Source organism: Drosophila montana, unplaced genomic scaffold (assembly GCF_035044405.1).
Source record: "Drosophila montana isolate Dmon_TW-CO22-7 unplaced genomic scaffold, ASM3504440v1 contig_3217_1, whole genome shotgun sequence".
In the NCBI taxonomy this organism is placed as follows: domain Eukaryota; kingdom Metazoa; phylum Arthropoda; class Insecta; order Diptera; family Drosophilidae; genus Drosophila; species Drosophila montana.
In genome coordinates this window covers 2,311,044-2,324,559 of record NW_026998097.1, presented here as the reverse complement: position 1 = coordinate 2,324,559, position 13,516 = coordinate 2,311,044, and the positions used below count along the sequence as shown (strand labels likewise).

At 45.3% G+C, this 13,516-nt stretch overlaps 6 protein-coding genes across 9 annotated transcripts in view; 4 read left to right on the top strand and 2 right to left on the bottom strand.

The window, feature by feature from the left end:
- Window positions 1-41: 41 nt before the first annotated feature.
- On the top strand, window positions 42-3,117 carry wls (Wnt ligand secretion mediator). The gene is made up of 2 exons (XM_064689165.1): window positions 42-1,502; window positions 2,227-3,117. The coding sequence occupies exons 1-2, from the start codon at window positions 194-196 to the stop codon at window positions 2,604-2,606; spliced, it is 1,689 nt and encodes a 562-aa protein (XP_064545235.1). The 5' UTR covers window positions 42-193; the 3' UTR covers window positions 2,607-3,117.
- LOC135433205 (V-type proton ATPase 16 kDa proteolipid subunit c-like) lies at window positions 1,609-2,143 on the top strand. Its single transcript, XM_064689202.1, has one exon. It carries the CDS (start codon window positions 1,652-1,654, stop codon window positions 2,126-2,128), a length of 477 nt encoding a protein of 158 aa, XP_064545272.1. The 5' UTR covers window positions 1,609-1,651; the 3' UTR covers window positions 2,129-2,143.
- On the bottom strand, window positions 2,747-4,736 carry Alg10 (alpha-1,2-glucosyltransferase Alg10). Its single transcript, XM_064689176.1, has 3 exons — window positions 4,479-4,736; window positions 3,936-4,406; window positions 2,747-3,870 (listed from the first exon to the last, which is right to left on the bottom strand). The coding sequence occupies exons 1-3, from the start codon at window positions 4,629-4,631 to the stop codon at window positions 3,145-3,147; spliced, it is 1,350 nt and encodes a 449-aa protein (XP_064545246.1). The 5' UTR covers window positions 4,632-4,736; the 3' UTR covers window positions 2,747-3,144.
- An 84-nt stretch (window positions 4,737-4,820) lies between these two features.
- LOC135433201 (uncharacterized) lies at window positions 4,821-6,183 on the top strand. Its single transcript, XM_064689198.1, has 5 exons — window positions 4,821-5,055; window positions 5,117-5,291; window positions 5,362-5,554; window positions 5,609-5,728; window positions 5,779-6,183. Exons 1-5 carry the CDS (start codon window positions 4,884-4,886, stop codon window positions 5,998-6,000), a joined length of 882 nt encoding a protein of 293 aa, XP_064545268.1. The 5' UTR covers window positions 4,821-4,883; the 3' UTR covers window positions 6,001-6,183.
- A 253-nt stretch (window positions 6,184-6,436) lies between these two features.
- On the top strand, window positions 6,437-7,944 carry LOC135433192 (uncharacterized). Its single transcript, XM_064689183.1, has 3 exons — window positions 6,437-6,921; window positions 6,983-7,686; window positions 7,741-7,944. The coding sequence occupies exons 1-3, from the start codon at window positions 6,495-6,497 to the stop codon at window positions 7,771-7,773; spliced, it is 1,164 nt and encodes a 387-aa protein (XP_064545253.1). The 5' UTR covers window positions 6,437-6,494; the 3' UTR covers window positions 7,774-7,944.
- IRSp53 (Insulin receptor substrate 53 kDa) overlaps window positions 7,856-13,516 on the bottom strand; it is a 37,035-nt gene continuing 31,374 nt past the window's right edge. For 2 of the 4 annotated variants that reach the window (XM_064689143.1, XM_064689142.1), the window contains 7 exons: window positions 13,145-13,342; window positions 13,014-13,079; window positions 12,732-12,941; window positions 11,770-12,651; window positions 11,553-11,704; window positions 8,338-10,880; window positions 7,856-8,254 (listed from right to left, as the gene is read on the bottom strand). In XM_064689143.1, coding sequence (XP_064545213.1) covers window positions 9,353-10,880; window positions 11,553-11,704; window positions 11,770-12,651; window positions 12,732-12,941; window positions 13,014-13,079; window positions 13,145-13,342 — 3,036 coding nt within the window. In that variant the 3' untranslated portion in view covers window positions 7,856-8,254; window positions 8,338-9,352. The remainder of the gene's footprint in view (window positions 8,255-8,337; window positions 10,881-11,552; window positions 11,705-11,769; window positions 12,652-12,731; window positions 12,942-13,013; window positions 13,080-13,144; window positions 13,343-13,516) is intronic. The other 2 variants (XM_064689145.1, XM_064689144.1) reach the window with 2 other exon arrangements.

Here is a 13,516-nt window from a genome sequence, read left to right as displayed (position 1 = left end):
TATCCGACTTTGCACTAGGTGACAACCCTAGCATTCTGTATACGAACGCCGCTTTGTTTGTTTCGCCGACAGCCGACATATTCAATTCTTTTTATAGCGTGAATCTAAAACAAATACAAATTGTTTACCTAAGCGACAGCTACAAAGGAATAGCCTGCCTCGTTGAGAAATAGTGATTGCTACTTTAGCCGAAATGTCGGGTACTATTCTCGAAAATTTAAGCGGACGCAAATTGTCCATATTGGTCAGTAGCCTGATGCTGTGTCAAGTGGCCTGCTTCCTTATGGGTGGCTTGTATGCGCCTGTACCCGCCGGTCATCAGACCGTGGTGGGCATAAAATGTCGCGATGTGCCCGGCCGTCAAAATGACACCAGTTTTTTTCTGTACTCCCGCGGAAATGGAGCTTGTAAATCTCTGCAGGATATGGATATCGAGCAGGATCCTCTAAAGATGGCCAATCAATTGGTGTACGTTTTTCAAATGCCGCTGCCACGGGACAACCGCACCCTGGACTACTCGCGCTGGCAGCAGAATCTCATTGGAGTGCTGCAGGTAGACATTGCGTATGACTCATCCTCGGAACTGAGAGAGCCACCCAAGGAGCTGCAGCTTACAATCGACACACGCCTCGCTTATCGTAACAAAAAGGATGCTGATACAGACTGGAAGCTGTATGCGCACAGCGTGGAACAGCGTTATTTGGACTGTCACGCCGCGCACGTTGGTCTCTTGGAGACGCTATACACGTGTGATATAATACCGTTGTTCGAACTGGGAGCACTGCATCATAACTTCTATCTGCTTAACTTGCGATTTCCCATAGACACACCAAAGCGGATGAATCTGCAGTTTGGTCACATGCATGACCTCACACTAACGGCCATACATCAGAACGGAGGCTTCACCCAGGTTTGGCTTCTGCTCAAGACCCTGCTATTTCCCTTTGTGGTCGGCATTATGATCTGGTTTTGGAGGCGAGTCCACATACTTCAACGTTCTCCGGCACTGCTGGAGTACATGCTGCTGTATTTGGGCGGTGCCCTGAGCTTTTTGAATCTGCCACTAGAGTACCTTACCCTGGACATAGAAATGCCGTACATGCTGCTGTTGAGCGATGTGCGACAGGGAATCTTTTATGCGATGCTGCTATCCTTTTGGCTGGTCTTTGCGGGGGAGCACATGCTGATCCAGGATACGCCCAACAAGTCAACCATACGCTCGCGCTATTGGAAGCATCTCTCCGCAGTCGTTGTAGGCTGCATTTCGCTCTTCGTATTTGATATTTGCGAGCGCGGTGTGCAGCTGCGCAATCCCTTCTATTCCATCTGGACAACGCCGCTCGGCGCCAAAGTGGCTATGAGTTTCATCGTACTTGCTGGCGTTTCGGCTGCCATTTACTTTCTCTTCCTGTGCTTCATGGTCTGGAAGGTGTTTAAGGACATTGGCGACAAGCGCACCTCATTGCCATCCATGTCACAAGCGCGACGTCTCCACTACGAGGGTAAGTCAAGAGTGGTAGCTAAATTATATTACAATTATTTATTAAACAGTAGGCGTTATTTTTCCAACGTAATGAGAAAGATTAGTTAGTCGGATCTTGCCATTATATTTCTGTGTATTCTGTGAATAAGTTCAAAAATATTTATAAAAATGGGCGATCCGGAAGCATCAATGGATCAACCAGCATACGCGTGCTTCTTCTGTGTAATGGGCACCACCTCGGCCATAGTCTTTACGGCGCTGGGTGCAGCCTATGGAACAGCCAAGTCTGGCTTGGGAATCGCATCGATGTCTGTGAAGCATCCGGAACTCATTATGAAGGCCATCATACCAGTTGTTATGGCAGGCATTATTGCCATCTACGGCCTGGTGGTCTCTGTTCTGCTAGCCGGTTCTCTATCTAAACTGTACAACAGCTACAGGGCCTTCCTCAATCTGGGCGCTGGCATAGCCGTTGGCCTTTCTGGGATGGCTTCCGGCTTTGCAATTGGAATTGTGGGCGACGCCGGTGTGCGGGCTGCTGCGCTGCAACCAAAGCTATTCGTGGGAATCGTCTTGATATTAATCTTTGCCGAAGTACTCGGCCTTTACGGCCTCATTGTGGCCATTTATCTGTTTACAAAGTAAAGTAACCTTTTGAATGTTAATTACAAGTTTTATTATAAGTTTGTTGAACATGAGCAATACGTGATATACTCTACATTTGGAAGTTATTTTGTTTTTAGGCCTCATATACCGCTTCAAATTCCTTATGCTGGCTACTCTGCTGTGCGCTGGTTTAACCGTTGCCGGCTTTATTATGGGCCAAATGGCCGAGGGGCATTGGAAATGGAATGAGGATATTGAAATTCAGCTGACCTCGGCCTTTCTCACTGGCGTCTATGGCATGTGGAACATCTACATATTTGCCCTGATCATCTTGTACGCGCCCAGTCACAAGCAGTGGCCAACAATGCGCCACAGCGACGAGACGACACAGTCCAATGAGAATATTGTTGCTTCCGCCGCCAGCGAAGAAATCGAATTCAGCAATCTGCCTTCCGATTCGAATCCCAGTGAAATATCATCGCTCACCTCCTTTACGCGCAAGGTGGCCTTTGATTAGGCGGCCAATTTTATAATAATAATGTCGTGTGCCAAACTATTTCTAAGATTAGCTTTTGGCGGAGAGGCAACGCTCTTCACTTTAGTGTTTGGGCGTGTTTTCATTAGTATTACAATTACCAGAAACATTTCTTGCCTAGATTTTGCATTTTACAAACACATACTTATATATTTATTAATATTACTCATCAGCATTCATAAATGTATTTTTTTATAGACTTTTTCTCTGCATGCTCAAAGTAGTGTCCAAGTTCAAGTTTTTAACTGATATTTGTAGTAATTGCGTGTACTTAGTTTTTATATTTGTTTTTATGCCTCGGCAGTATTATATATATGGAAAATCTTTTTAACTAGCCAGTAACACTATCATCGAACTTTTTCGGGTGCTTTTGGTTACATGCACAACATTTGAATACAGCAAGATATTCAAGATCTTGTAACTGTCAACGTAGAGCAATTTCTCACTCAAGTAGCAATTCAATTAATAAAGAAAAGCAATATTTAAACAAAAAGTTTCTGTTATGGATACGCATATTTCTTTACCAAATAATTCGCTGTGGTGTGCGGTAATTTTTCCAATAGAATTCTTTTGTTAAGTACACATAGAACGTAACCACGTTCAAGAGCAGATGTGCGCCCAGCTCCAGCCACTCGGCAAAGCCCTTGCGTGCCGGCCGCGTATGCAGTCGGAAGATTATATATGGCACCAGGAAATAGCGCAGCTCTAGCAAACGCTGAAAGCACAAAACGAGAAGGAGAGACAGCGGAAACATCAACTTGAAGCTGTCAGGCATATGCCGCAGTCCACAGCAGAGCAACGTGAGAGCGAGCAGGTACAGCGGCGCCATGGCATAGCGGAACCACCAGTAACGGCCGTATAGGCGACTCCATATGTAGAAGGTGTAGTGACGATTGTCAGCTAGCAAGTACGGATGGACCACGGTGTTAAAATGCACCACCGAGGCTATAAGCAACGTAATTAGCAACGACAGCACTATATGGCGTCGCAGCAGCGCCAACGCTGGACGCAGTTGCCGCACGGTATTGGAAATGCCAAAGCCAGCTGCAAAGGTTGCAAAGTAGAACAGCTGCGGTAAATGTAGTGAAGCCTCATGGGCGCTTTTGTCGCCCACTACAATGGAACCATTGATGCAGATGAAGCCAATGAAGGGTAATATGATGGAGGCGTAGAAACAGCATTTCGCCAAAATCCTTAAAATACAATTGCATATCAGGTGCGGGCTGTCGAGCAGCTGTAGCCAAAGCTGCAAACGAAAACAATCCATGTTTATATCTACGTTATACTTAGTTTATAGAGGTTTGTGCTCACTTCGCTGCCAAATAGTCGTATTGGTTGGCTACTTGCCGTGCTTGTCCTGGCGCATTGCTGCACAATCGTGTCCAGGATGGTGATGCCACAGCACATGCACACCCAGACAATGTTCGTCTGGCGCATAAGCACACTGGCCGCACCGAACACTGATGCCGGCAGGTGAGCCTCCTGCTGCCAGTAATTGTAAAACAACAACACCATGGTTAAGGCCAGCGTATCCGTATAGTAAAGATGACTGAAGAAATACAGAGGAGGCAGTACCGACATCGTTATTGCCTCGTGCGCGGCATAAGCATTGCCTCCAGTGCCTGCTAGGGTGCGGCGGCGTATTTTGTACAGCAACAGAATGTTGATGCCCGCGCCGATCAGGCTAAGTAGACGCAGGCCCGTAACCGTGCAATAGTTGAATGGGTGCAACACTAACGCAAGCAGATATAAACCAGGAAACGTTGTGATTTTGGAGTCCCACTGAAATTATTACAAATTGCCATTTGATTAGGTGTTGCTATGACTGCACCTGCACCTGCTACTGTTGCATACCACATCGAATTGCTTGCGACAGAAGGCCAAGCCCTGTGGTATATGAAACTCTTCATCGATTATGTACTCGGCGGTGCCGTTAACCCGAAGAAACAGCGGTAGTGAGTACAACACAAATCCAACGGGCAAGACCACTTTCCAAGAGCCCTGCATCTTTAGACTTCCATTGATCAGCAATATCGGATTGTTTTCTTTAGCTGGTTTTGTTTATTTTTGGTCAACGACACCGGCAACGACATACGAATGTTATCGACCTAAGGCCTACCAACATATCGGTATTTTAGTTCAGTGTTGCTCCAAAAGAAATCCAATTTTTTTTAAATACCAGAGCGTCGACAGGGCTGTTAAATGTTTACATCTGATTTAATATATTGACAAGAGCAATATTTTTCAATTATTTAAAAAATGAGTGCAGCTCAAAAACGCTCTTTGGTATTTTCGCGAGCAGATAAACTAGCTTTAATTAACGCGATACAAAAGAAGATGGTCATTTGGGATCCTTCACATCCAATGCATGCGAATCTCCAAACAATAAATCAAGCTTGGAGGGAAGTCGCTCACCAGCTAAAAAAAGATGGTCTGCAATATTTCCACCTTTGGAATTAACTGTTAATATAACTATTTAAATGTTTTGTTAGTTACCCTCTGCCGGGAAAGCTTTAAAGTATTGCGCGAAAATTACCGAAACTATTCGAAGCGCGTCAAATTATCTGGACCGGATGGGGACCCATTAAGTAGCGAAGAAGACATCGATGTCGACCTGGAATTTGGAGAACGCATGTCCTTTCTATCGGATGTTTGTTCAAGACGCAAGTAAGATTTTGCAAGCGAACGTTTTATTATATTTTAAACATGTTTTGTAAATATGTTCGCGCTCTTACAGGACCCACCGAACTGCTTCAAAAGGATCAAATCGTATGAGCAATAATTCCTCAAACCATAAAGCCTACGAATCACAGAGTGAAGCCTGGTCAGACAATATTGAAGATAATTATTTAACGGACAATGGACCTTCAGTTCAGCTGCCCGAAGTATCTATTGACGAGGAGGAAGAAAAGTACAGCTCCATTCTAAACGTAACACCATATAAAAAGTCAATATTCCTTCAATTTAAAATCGGTTTTTTTCAGATGTCAGTAAACAACATTTGCAAAGATGAGCATCAGTTCCAAATTAATTCAACATCGTCAATTCAGCCGGGAGCACCGCGATTTGATGAGGACGAACAAACATCGAGTAGCTACTCACACGTAAGTTCAGTTTTGTTTCCTTGTATTATCTATTAAAACTAGTCCTAAAGGCAAGGAGTCATGTAAACCCTGATCTGCTTGCGTCAATGTTTGTCAAAATGATGAAACAACAAAAGGCTCTGCTTGCGCAGCAACCGTCGACCTTGCAATATCCGGAAGTGTATGCATTCTGGGACAGTATTATAAAGGATATACCACCTGAGGCATTGTCGGAAATCAAGTTTGAAGTCACGGCATTACTGCACAATATATACAAGAAATACAAACAATAATATATGCGTACTCGTGAATGTATTGAACTATGAACCCCTGATATTTTCAAACAGACAGTCGGCTAGTTTTATCGTCGCCTCGTTGATATAATCTCGAAACTTATAAATATACTGAACGGAAGGATAATGCTCATGATATTGATACCCATTCGCGTAAACCGTAAATAAATGCTTTGAAACATGCTTTTTTAAACATGTATTAACTATGTTTACTCTGGGCTCATCAGGTGGGCACGGATCTACAACCTGTAAGGACTTGCACTTGCAGTTTGGTGTGCCCAAAGCAAATGATATGATATGATATTGCTATACCGTAAGCATGGATGTTTCAATCTAAATGGATTTTTAAAAATGTGTTTTAGTATTTTTTTCCATGATAAAAATAGCAGATTTTCACAGATCCGAAATCTGGTTACACTTATACTAAAACAGATGTTTTTATTTATTTGTTTACCCTTGATTTTGAACATTTTTAATTTCTACAATCAGTAAATATGAGCACACATATTCTCGATCTTAACGATGATTGTATTGCTTGCTTATTTAAATATCTGCCGATTGAAAATCACATGAGTTTTGCAGGAGTTTGCACACGATTCCGTCACGTTTGGCTGGACTATCGAAATTGCCTTTATAAGCAATTGGAACTTGGAGATACCAACGCTAAGGGATTCAAACAGGAATTGCTCTTGTTGCGCCAAATCAGCGGACATGTGAAGCATATAGTTATAAATTTTAATAGGAAATTCGATTGGTGCGGAATGTTGTTAACAGAAATCATAGGCATTCTGAAAAAAATGACTGCTCTGGAGCGTGCTATAATTTGGATAAAAGACGACGAGCCTTACGAGACTTATGAAAAGATTTTGCGAGCATTTGAGCATTTGCCAAACATGCAAGGAATTGCCACCTATCAAGACAGTTAGTCAAAGCATCTACATAAACACACGCACATCGATTAATTTACATATCTATCTTTTAGATTGCATTGTGGATAGCTTGTATAATTTTAACGAATGTGATGACCTACTAGCGGAATCCCGATTAAGTAGAAACCCTCTGATTGAACCCATCGATAACCACACAAAAATACGGTTACTGGTATTTAATAATGCCTCTATTCGCCCGACTCTCGAAGATCTTGTCCGGCACTCAAACCTTGTTCAGGAGCTCAGCTTATGTATGATCCAAAAGGCCGCCGAGTACACGGCTCTTGCCGAACTGCCAAATTTATGTAAGCTAGAAATCTTTGGCAATCGCACTATAGATTATGGTCCTCTGATGCCACTGGTTGCTGCCGTATCCTCCAAGCTCTCGCAGCAGCTGCACACTTTGACCATTCATGCACCCGGCCTTGGCTACCAGGAAACCTCTAAAATCGCAGAAATACGAACATTGCGGGAATTGGATTGTGATTTTACCGAGCCACAATGTCTGGAATTATTGATAACTTTAGATCAGCTAACACATCTTTCTATAAAGCTGCCCAAATCGAGTCCGATTGATAGTCTAGTTTTGAATATACTTAGAAAGTGTCATAACTTAAATGTGATAAAAATAGATTCACCAAATTTAGGAATAGATTTTCTTACTGAAGCATATCGAGTGTTGCAGCAGGTGCGAAATCCAAACGAAAAGAAGTCAATGGTCTTCATCCTTGATGATGAGTCCAAATTAAGAGATATAGTGAGTCCAATGAAATTTCTCCCCGGCCAAGTTTATTAATTCTTTTACTTACAGGAAACGAATGCCTATTTAAGGGTAGTCCGCTAAGATTATGAGGCTTACTCCCGAAGATTGTAAGTTTCAACTGTTTAATCATAGTTTTGTTAAACAAAATGGTCCAAGTTGAATGTATGGAACTGATTTTCATATTTTACTTTATTCGGCATAATATTTGAATTTACATTTTTCGATCATTAACATACATAATTTTTTTAACAATCAATACAACTTAATGACTACCAAGAATCCTGGTCAACAACTGGTCCTTCGAGTTCCAGCTTGTCGGGCATGACAGAGCAGAACCGTTAGCTCTTTTTAAAAGATAAGGGTTATATTTGGGTTAATTTTGTGGTAAGGCTTAGGGCTGTGTTTGTGTAGCTGAAGTTTTCAGTAGGCCTTGTCGCACGGTCATAACAAAAACTCCACCTTGCGCAGTCGTTGCTACTTGTTGACGCTCCGGTAGATCATCGGAGCCGAGCGATCGTTGGTCTTTGTGTGCCGCAACTTGATTGTGGCAAATTGAGAGGCGCTGCAAGGAGTGACGCACATGGCGAGTAGAAGTGGGCAGCACAGAGCTATGTGCTACGGGTCACTACTGAAAAGAGCACTTACATACGCATTTTTATAGCAACTTTATACAATTTACAGGACAAGGGTATGACAGCTTTTTACATACGCATTCGATTATACAGTGGAACTTGTGTGGACTATAGAATACTTCTACGGGGTGGTTGTAATTAGTGTCTAGCTTTCAGTAGCCTATGGAATAGTTGCGATAAATACCGCGCCTGCTGCAAATATAAAATATATTCGTAATATTTCCACTTATTCGGGGGAGGTGTATGTGTGAGAATGTAACATGATGCAAGAGCTTATGTCTAAAGCAAAAAATATAGATATATATATGTATGTATATTTATGTATATATGGTATATGTGTTTGTGTTCATCTTAAAACTGTGCGTTATGCAAGGCACCAAAAATGGAAGTTCTCACATTGTGAGGTTTCATGTAGCAAGCAGTCAGCGTTTGATATGTGAGCGTATTTCAATTCCATACAAAATGAAATACAGAGAAATTCCTGTGTGCATTATTCCATTATCTCAAGCTAATTATCCGATATTAATAAGATAAACTATGAAAAATGATGCTTTCGATTGAAGAAAATGCTCATAAAATCATGAAAAAATCGAATTAATTTAGCGGCAAAGAAGTTTCTGTTATCAATATATTTTCTATTGTAAAAATATTGTTGCTCAAAAACTATTTTAGCTCTCTTCTAATGTAAACGAAAATTTTTGAAAAATTTTAAGCAGCATAAAAAATAAGTTTGATCTTGAGAAATTGCGTAAAAACATTGAATTAGTTGGAAGAATGCGTTAAATAAAATCTTTTCTATGATCAAACAAATTTTTTACGAAATAATAATTTTCAGAGAGAGTAGAAGTTGTCTGTGAAAATATAAATTTTTGTTCTATGGCTGCCCCTGCAAGCTACACAATCATCTCATGCTCTCTCTTTCTCTTCAATCGCCGGCACGCTCGGACCATTTTCTTCTCTGGTAAGAAAACGGCGAAACTACAACTGCCCCCCACTTTTCCGACCCTCTGCCGCTGGCTGGCTTCTGATCACTTCAGCTTGGCGCTGGCGGTTTTCTGGCCAGTGATGCCATGCTGTTCCTGATCCCAGAAGTCGTACCACGGACCGTAGCTCTTGTTGCCCACATGCGCCTTTAAGTTACGTTCCAGGGTCGCGCTGCTGCTGTTGTGGTTGTTGTTGTTGTTGTTGCTGCTGCTGGAAGATGACTTGAGGAGGCGCGTTCGTGGCAGTATGGTGGCAGTTGGTGCACCGGCCGAGTTGGCTGTAGAATTGCGGGTCAGCGTGCTCTCCTGCTCCTTGGTGTTGGACTTCTTTAGCGTATTGGTCGCCATTGTGGATGTGGACGAGCGGAATGTGTGAAACTCCATCTGCTGCTGCTGCTGATGGTGCTGCTGCTGGTGCTGCTGATGGTGCTGGCGTCTCAGTTTGTCGTCCTTGCGCACCAGATGATCATTGATCACGATGCAGTCATAGGGATCGGAGCTAGTTGACTTGAGCTCGGCCTCGGACTCATCCTCGCTGGTGTAGTATTGCTTGAGTATGTCCTTGCGCTTGAGCGTCTTCATGACCAGGCCATGATTGCCACCTCCGGCGCCATTGCCAGAATTGCCACCTCCATCATGCTGCATGTCATCAAAGAAGTTGTTGACATCGCTCATTTTGAGCGTTCCATGCTCATCGCTCTCCCCCTCATCCGTGGAGTTTGGGAACTGCTGCTGCTGCTGCAGTTGCTGCTGTGCCGGCTTGGAGCGGCTGAGCGTCTGTGTCTTGTGCTGCGGCGTCGAAGAGGACATTGAGGCGGAGCCCGAACCTTGCTTGTCCAGCTTACGATGTCCATGGACATAGTCCGACTGCTGATGCTGCGTCTGGCCGCGACGCATGGTGCTCAGTCGTTCGCTCTCTGAGGGCTCTTCAATATCAATCTCAATGGTCTTCATGATCTTCATGCGCGACTTGGGCGTATACCCGCTGCTCCTCTGCTGCTGCTGCTGCTGCGACGACGGCTGCTGCTGCTGTTGCTGCTGTTGCGGCTGCTTCTTCTGTGGCGGCATGGCCGGACTTACGCCATAGATGTTGTCATCGTCGTCGCCATAGAGTTCGGTGCTAGTTATGCTGTCCTTGCGTCCACGCTTCTCCTGCGAGGAGCTGGAGTTGTGAGACTTGGTCAGTGTGCCATTTCCGTTGCTGTGACTATTGCGCTCCCGATCCTCGTCGGAGCGTGGCTCGTCGCGCATCTCCTCCATATTGGGCGCTGCGACCAGATCGCGATGCTGCCAGAGCGACATGCCGGCCAGGATGTCCTCGCCGCTGCGGCCGCCGCCAAACTTCCAGAAGGATTTGGTGCGCTTCAGGCCCGCACTGGAGGCCTGCAGAATCTCATCGTCCGAGGCAATTAAATCATAGCGCATCTTGCCCCCAACACCACCGCTCTGCCGGCTCAGCCGGTTCAGGCTCTTGTCATCGATCTGGCTGTCCACGCTGTTCCGGAAATTGCGACTCAGCGTCCAGGAGGCCACATCCCGCGGCACCGTATGTGTATTGGTGTCCGCGCGTCGTCTTCAGTGTGTTGTTGTTGTGCGCGTGTGTGTGTGTGTGTGGATTGTGTACATGTGTGTGTGTGTGTGCGGACGTGGTTAACACAAAGGATGCGACAATGATGAAGGGCAACAAAGAACATAATGATGATACATGGAATCAAAAGAACAATAAAACAGCAAACGAAAATAAATTAAATACTTTAATCATAGCAATAAATATATTCAAGCATATTATGGAGCTACGATGGCGCGGATTAGTGGAGCAGGTGATGCAACAGATATGCTTGTTGTTGTCGTGGCCGAAGGGGCACAGATAGTTATTGAATGCATAGATCTGATGGCTCTCTAGCCAGGAATAATTCGATTCATTTGACAAGTTTTATATATATAGGAAATATGTCCATTCTTTCAATATAACTCTATGATAAAGTCCGATTTGGATAAGATTTGGCTCATATGTGAGCAGCATAGTGAAGTCAAAATAAATGTCTACAAAACATTTTTCGATTGTTCCCATGACAGCTATAAGATATAGCGATCCGATCCGGACTAGTTTGCATATAAACAGACGGACGACCTGACCTGACTCTGCTGTTGATATGAATACAAAGAATAACAAATCGAATCCCCTGCAGCGCAACAACAACATCAAGATAGAGATTTCTTTAATCTGCATTTATGTAGAACCTACCGTATGGGCACACGTTGTGTGGCTGGCTCCTCGTCGGAGTAATCCACCTCGGGCTGAGGCGGTGGCTCATTGGCGAAGCCGCTGTCGTTGCTGCTGTGCAGCGAGGTCTTTGCCGCCGCCGCGGACTTTGTGGACGGTTGACTCATGGAGCTCTGCGCGAGAGATCAATCATTAAAGAACAGTTAAGTGGAATTAATTGGCACTAGGGATTGCCCACCTGTGCTCCATTTAGCAGCTTCTGCTTGCGCCTTTCCACGGCAGCTGGCACCCCATTGGCGGCACAGAAGCTCTGCGAGCTGTTCAGCATTCGGGCGCTCTGGCTCTGGCCAGCATTGGGCACGGGAGCGGGCAGCGTGGGTGGCGGACCGGGACGCGGATTGGCCCCGGAGCCGGAGCGGTACTTCTTCTGCTGCTTGATGGTGTCGCCGAACATGCGCGTCGGCGAGGACTCCTCGGCGCTATGATTGCGTCGTCGCCGATAGGTGGCATCGCTATCCAGGAGCTCCAGTTGCGCCTCGTATTGCTGCTGCTGTTGCTGCTGTTGCTCATGATAGCTGCGCAGTCCGCTGGCGCCGTTGCGCTCGTAGCTCATGTGCATGTTCTCGTAGCGTCGAGCGGCAGAAGGCGCCAGCTCCAGGCTCTCCGCGTTGGTGTACGCGACGGGGAACCAGCCGAAGTGCTGCGTGCGCAGATTCTCACCGAACTGCCAGCCCTTGGCCTTGGCGCCCACAAGCGCAATGCGGTCGCCCTCCTCAAAGGACAGCTGATTCTCGCCGGATGGCATATACGCATAGAGCGCCTTGACCAGCGGACGCTGATCCCCGCGCTCGACCTCGCCATGCACCAGCTGCTCCTCAATGATTTTGTGTTTGGGTCCTGCGCCGACCAGCGCCAGATTGAAATCGGATTTGGCACGTGGCAGCGAGTTCTGTGCATAGTGCGCCGATCCGGAGACACCGGAGAGACCTTCACGCTCGTGCAGAGTCCGCATGTCGCCGTACGGCGCATCGATGCTGCGCGACTTCTTTAGTTGAGCGCCCAGGCCTAGGCCCAGGCCTTGGCCCTGGATCTGATCGTCGTCAGCGTCTTTGATGCGCTCCTGTACAGACAGACGGGAAGTGTTTAGCCAGAGCTAACAGAGAGAGAGAGGAGTTGTTTGGGGCTGGGTGCATGACTCACCAGGCGTCTTGTGTTGCTGTTGCTGCTGCTGTAGCCGCTTTCGTATGCGGCCGGCGGAATTATCTCACGAGAAGCGGCAATCTCTTGCCAATTTTCGAAATTATTATCAATTACCGTTTTGCCGGTGGCATGGTAGGCCATCCAGTGCTTGGCGATCGAGCACTGGCGCTCCAAGACGAAACCATAGCGACGACGCTCCTGTGTCATGGCCTGTGCGAATGGGGATAGGCAACGTTCTGATTCTCAGAAGCCACAAACAAATGACTTAGGCAACAAACTTACATTCTTATAGCTCTGATCACAGAATATGTCGAGTTTTTTCTTTTGATCCTCCAACAGTTGCAGGCTCTGAAATGAGTGTGTTCTTTAAGCAATTGATTCGTGACTCTCATTTTGGGCATAGTTTTATTTACTCTCAGCTCCTTTTCGGTATTCTCGGGCGTGGCCTTTTTCTTGCGCTGCTTTTTCATTGTGGAAACGGCCTTCTGGTAGCTCTCCATGCGCACTTTGTGCTGCTGCATAAACTTCTTTTGCTCATGCTGCACGACTTTTGTGTCCTTCTCCAAATTTGTCTCCAATGGCACCAATAGATCAACGTAGAAGGCTTTCAGCTGGAGTGCAGTGGAAATGTAATACGTAGATGAGTATAATACAGATTATATGAAGCTTAGCTTGAATACTTGAGAATTACATAGGAAGGCTGTATACAAATGTGTAAGAGGGAATAGAGCAAACTGTTGCCCTTCTCAGCGATTCTCATACATTCAAGCTATGCTTACAGATTT

Excerpts from the sequence above, each read along its gene's own strand:
- LOC135433192 (XM_064689183.1), top strand. The coding sequence starts at position 6,495 with ATGAGCACACATATTCTCGATCTTAACGATGATTGTATTGCTTGCTTA. Across the intron at positions 6,922-6,982 it reads AATTGCCACCTATCAAGACA|ATTGCATTGTGGATAGCTTG; the intron begins GTTAGTCAAAGC and ends TCTATCTTTTAG. Across the intron at positions 7,687-7,740 it reads AGTCCAAATTAAGAGATATA|GAAACGAATGCCTATTTAAG; the intron begins GTGAGTCCAATG and ends TTTTACTTACAG.
- LOC135433205 (XM_064689202.1), top strand. The coding sequence starts at position 1,652 with ATGGGCGATCCGGAAGCATCAATGGATCAACCAGCATACGCGTGCTTC.
- wls (XM_064689165.1), top strand. The coding sequence starts at position 194 with ATGTCGGGTACTATTCTCGAAAATTTAAGCGGACGCAAATTGTCCATA. Across the intron at positions 1,503-2,226 it reads GCGACGTCTCCACTACGAGG|GCCTCATATACCGCTTCAAA; the intron begins GTAAGTCAAGAG and ends TTTTGTTTTTAG.
- Alg10 (XM_064689176.1), bottom strand. The coding sequence starts at position 4,631 with ATGCAGGGCTCTTGGAAAGTGGTCTTGCCCGTTGGATTTGTGTTGTAC. Across the intron at positions 4,407-4,478 it reads GTCGCAAGCAATTCGATGTG|TGGGACTCCAAAATCACAAC; the intron begins GTATGCAACAGT and ends TAATAATTTCAG. Across the intron at positions 3,871-3,935 it reads TACGACTATTTGGCAGCGAA|CTTTGGCTACAGCTGCTCGA; the intron begins GTGAGCACAAAC and ends TTTCGTTTGCAG.
- LOC135433201 (XM_064689198.1), top strand. The coding sequence starts at position 4,884 with ATGAGTGCAGCTCAAAAACGCTCTTTGGTATTTTCGCGAGCAGATAAA. Across the intron at positions 5,056-5,116 it reads TCACCAGCTAAAAAAAGATG|TTACCCTCTGCCGGGAAAGC; the intron begins GTCTGCAATATT and ends ATGTTTTGTTAG. Across the intron at positions 5,729-5,778 it reads CATCGAGTAGCTACTCACAC|GCAAGGAGTCATGTAAACCC; the intron begins GTAAGTTCAGTT and ends CTAGTCCTAAAG.